Source organism: Meleagris gallopavo, chromosome Z (assembly GCF_000146605.3).
Source record: "Meleagris gallopavo isolate NT-WF06-2002-E0010 breed Aviagen turkey brand Nicholas breeding stock chromosome Z, Turkey_5.1, whole genome shotgun sequence".
NCBI lineage: Eukaryota > Metazoa > Chordata > Aves > Galliformes > Phasianidae > Meleagris > Meleagris gallopavo.
In genome coordinates this window covers 11,728,601-11,732,534 of record NC_015041.2, presented here as the reverse complement: position 1 = coordinate 11,732,534, position 3,934 = coordinate 11,728,601, and the positions used below count along the sequence as shown (strand labels likewise).

The following is a 3,934-nucleotide window of genomic DNA, read 5'->3' as shown; positions in this document are numbered from 1 at the left end:
AAAAAAAAAGTGGTGTGTGTTAAGTTTTTTTTTTTAAAGTATTAAACAGGAATCACTAATAGTTAACCTTTTCCCAGGTTATATGCAGGTCCAGAAGTAGATATTTGGAGCAGTGGGGTTATTCTCTATGCGTTGTTATGTGGAACACTTCCATTCGATGATGATCACGTGCCAACACTTTTTAAGAAGATATGCGATGGTATCTTTTATACCCCTCAGTACCTGAATCCATCTGTCATTAGTCTTCTGAAACATATGCTGCAAGTAGATCCAATGAAGAGAGCAACAATCCGAGACATTAGGTAAAATATTAACTGATGTCTGTTCAAAGAATGCTAGGATTATTATCTTAGTGCACATGTGCAGTATGAAGAAACTATTCAGACAACTTATCCTTGTTTTACAGTATAAGAGGAAAAAATCAGCTTCTGGTCATTTGGCCTTTGGTGTTTCTCATCTTCCTGGACAAAAATGTGTCTATTGGAGGCCACAGTTAAACATGCTATAGGAATTTTGAGAAACTTGATTTAGGACTGCGTTTATAAAGTTGCTGCAGAATGACTTGCAAAACTGCACAGCACTATTGATTTCTGGACAAAGAAATTCTTGGCTTAAGTACCACTGTTCTGTGCTTTAAATATCTGCGGAAACGTTACCGCTCTTAATTCAGCATAACTACTATTTAATTCATGCTTTTGGAGACTGTGAGAAAGACATGTTCAGATGAATATTCCATGTTAAGATAACTCTTCTTGTTCTGGCTTCAAAATCCTGGCATGAATGTGTGTAAGACTAACAATTACTACACCGATTTTTTGATGAGCTAAATCTACAAATATATTTGAATCTGGAGCCCATGGTGGCTGTGATTTTTGAAGTGGGTGATTGCGTTGGCAAATATGAAATGTTTAAAACAAAGAATTGATGCCCAGTAAGCTGCTGGAAGTAGTACAGCTTTAGGTTTTTGTTTCCTTTGTGAGGAGTTCTAAGAAAAGGGTACTGAAATACTATCTTAATGAAGATGATGCTTCTTCTAGTCTTAGAAGTTAGGAAACTATGTTTATATTTTTTCATCTTAAGAAAAAAATGTGGCGCATATCATATATATTCTTTACTACTTCATTACAACAAAGAATATTTTTTGCAAGTCCTATCAGAAAACAAAAGCACTGAGAACTAAGAGCTGTACAACTTGAGTGGATAGGAACTGAGCTCATTTAAGTCACCTTAAGTCTAGAAGAAGTATTGGAAAAGATGTTAAAAAACTTTGGTTGCAGAACATGGGTGGATTTTGAATCCTTAATAGTTCTGTACTTAGCCATAAAACATCATGTCAGTTTAAAGGGCAACCTGACTAATTAACTGAATCCCTTAGTTGTTTCATGGCCAAATCTTTGCAAGTGCAAGAGGAGAGGCTCATTTTAATGAATACTAACAATGTTCTAGGCACGTTTACCCAGCTTGGGCTGTGCTTTGTAGTGGCATAGGAAAAATCTGCTTCTAAAGCATTCATTATTGATGAAAGTGTATTTTACTCAACTCATTAGTGCTGAAACTAGAGCTTCACAAATGCAACTGCTCTTCAATCTGTAGCAGATCTTTAGTTTTGGAAGTTTTCTTTTATGTAGCACCTTGTCATGCCATATCGTTTGGCTAGTTAAGCAGCTTTCTCCAGGCACATAGGTTACTTGATGACAGAAAAAAAAGTGTCTGTTTGTTGGCTTTTTTCCTTCTATGAAAACTATTTTATAAATACAGCAGTAGAGATATTTTCCATATCCTTCCCTCAATTTTGTATCTCTTGGAGACAAGCTGTGGTTCTGAATGGGGGAAAAAAAATTGACAGCGACACGGTCTAGTGGCAGTATCGGTGGTAGGTGGATGGTTAGGCTAGATGTTTGCAGTGGTCTTTTCCAACTTTTTTTGATTCTTAAGGGCAGCACAGTTGATTTTATTCAAAAATGCTCACTTGAGTATCTTGATGGGTTGACATCTGTCAAAGATGTCAACCCATCAAGATTTCTTAACTGTGTTGGGTATGTATGAGGGATATCTTGATGGGATAGCCTAAGAATTGTAGCAGGACAGCATAAGAATTTCAGCTGAAATATTCTTAAATCTAAGGTACTAGAAATAGGAAAAAAATCAACCACCTATTCATATATGCATCAAGCTGATGAGTTACAATAAGGAGTTTTTGAAGCTCAGGTAGTTGCAACATTTCTAGGAAAGAAGGTGTGGGTTTTTATTTTTTTTTTAAAGCTGAATGTCTAACAAAATGTAATGAAGTCATTAATGCTTACTTTTTATTTTATAGAATTTTTCAGTTGCTTTATTGTGCAGATTGCTTTGTTGGAAGCACAGAGAAGGGACACTTGGGCTGACAGTTGTGATTTCTTTGTGTACATATGAAATATAACTTCTAAAAAATAATCTATTGCTAAGAAGGCTTGCTCCGCACACAGACTCAAACTTTGTTTGTTTTTAAATCTAGAGAACACGAATGGTTTAAGCAGGACCTTCCCAAATACTTGTTTCCCGAAGACCCTTCATATAGCTCTACCATGATTGATGATGAAGCCTTAAAAGAAGTATGTGAGAAGTTTGAATGTACCGAAGAGGAAGTGCTAAGTTGTCTGTATAGCCGAAATCATCAGGATCCTTTAGCAGTTGCTTATCACCTCATTATAGATAACAGAAGAATAATGAACGAGGCCAAAGACTTCTATCTGGCTACAAGCCCACCAGATTCTTTTCTTGATGATCACCATCTGTCTCGTCCTCATCCAGAGAGAGTGCCATTCTTAGTAGCTGAGGCACCACGGCCTCGCCATACTCTTGATGAGCTGAATCCACAGAAATCAAAACACCAAGGTGTAAGAAGAGCGAAGTGGCACTTGGGGATACGGAGTCAGAGTCGACCAAATGATATAATGGCTGAAGTCTGTCGAGCAATTAAGCAGCTGGATTATGAATGGAAGGTAAAAGAATATAATTTGTTTACTACAAGCAACAGTAGATTTTGAGCTGTGTTGTTATATAGCCTAGAAGTCTAAAAAAACTGCCTCTTCCTGATATAGGCTGGTTCAGAAATAGCAATAAATACATTAGTTAAAGGACCAATATATTAGGTTAGCAAAAAGAAATTAATGTGTGCTAGTTCTAAAGCTTTCCAGTTTAGCTTTGCTTAATATGTGAACAGTCATGTTTTTCTGAATAATTCTTGTTCACCGAAGCACTGAAGTCAAAACAGACTGCTTTTGTCTTTGCATCCACCAGGTATGAGGACTTTGTTCTTGGGTTTCATATAAATTGTTTTGAGTTATAGGGTACCAAGATAGAAAGTCACTCATTATGACATAACAAGCAATGAAAATTTGCCAAACTGGGGGAAAACAGCTAAAGATCAGCCAAGGGATATCAGGAGGAAGTTGAAGATGGAAAAATGAGAATGAAGAAGTGGTCTGTGACCACCCTAAATTCCTACTGTGCACGCCCGAAGGGACATTAACATGTGTTAATGAATTCTTGGATAATAATGAATATGTATGTGGTTTCCAGGAAATGTATTGCATGTGAAATGTCTTAACTGCTTAAATTTAGAACCTGAACTCCAGGAGTGCATACTTGATTTGTGAAGTTGCTTGGTACGTACCATTAATTAAAAGGAATGCTGTTTTTTCTTACACTGGAATTAGAGTTTTCTTCCCTGATTTTGCTGATGCTATTCCTGTGCAGGAAAACAATTGTGTGTGTGTGTGTGTGTGTGTGTGTGTGTGTGTGTGCTCAGTACTTACTGACTGTGTAAGAATGGTTTTGGAAGAAGCTATTTATGCTGACAGAAAAAAATCTTGTTAACATTTCTAGCCTTTCTATGGGGGTCCTGAGGATGTGCATGTTTTTTCTCTTTTTTTTTCTCAGTAGGGGAAAAAAA

At 36.7% G+C, this 3,934-nt stretch overlaps 1 protein-coding gene across 1 annotated transcript; it reads left to right on the top strand.

Annotated features, from left to right (window-relative positions):
* Positions 1-6: 6 nt before the first annotated feature.
* Positions 7-3,934, top strand: LOC104914857 (5'-AMP-activated protein kinase catalytic subunit alpha-1-like). Its single transcript, XM_010725370.3, has 2 exons — positions 7-302; positions 2,495-3,934. The coding sequence occupies exons 1-2, from the start codon at positions 256-258 to the stop codon at positions 3,024-3,026; spliced, it is 579 nt and encodes a 192-aa protein (XP_010723672.3). The 5' UTR covers positions 7-255; the 3' UTR covers positions 3,027-3,934.

What these genes read in the sequence shown, in the direction of transcription:
- LOC104914857 (XM_010725370.3), top strand. Translation starts at nt 256, where the DNA reads ATGCTGCAAGTAGATCCAATGAAGAGAGCAACAATCCGAGACATTAG. An exon ending in GCAACAATCCGAGACATTAG is followed by an intron (nt 303 to 2,494) that starts GTAAAATATTAA and finishes TTTTAAATCTAG; the next exon opens with AGAACACGAATGGTTTAAGC.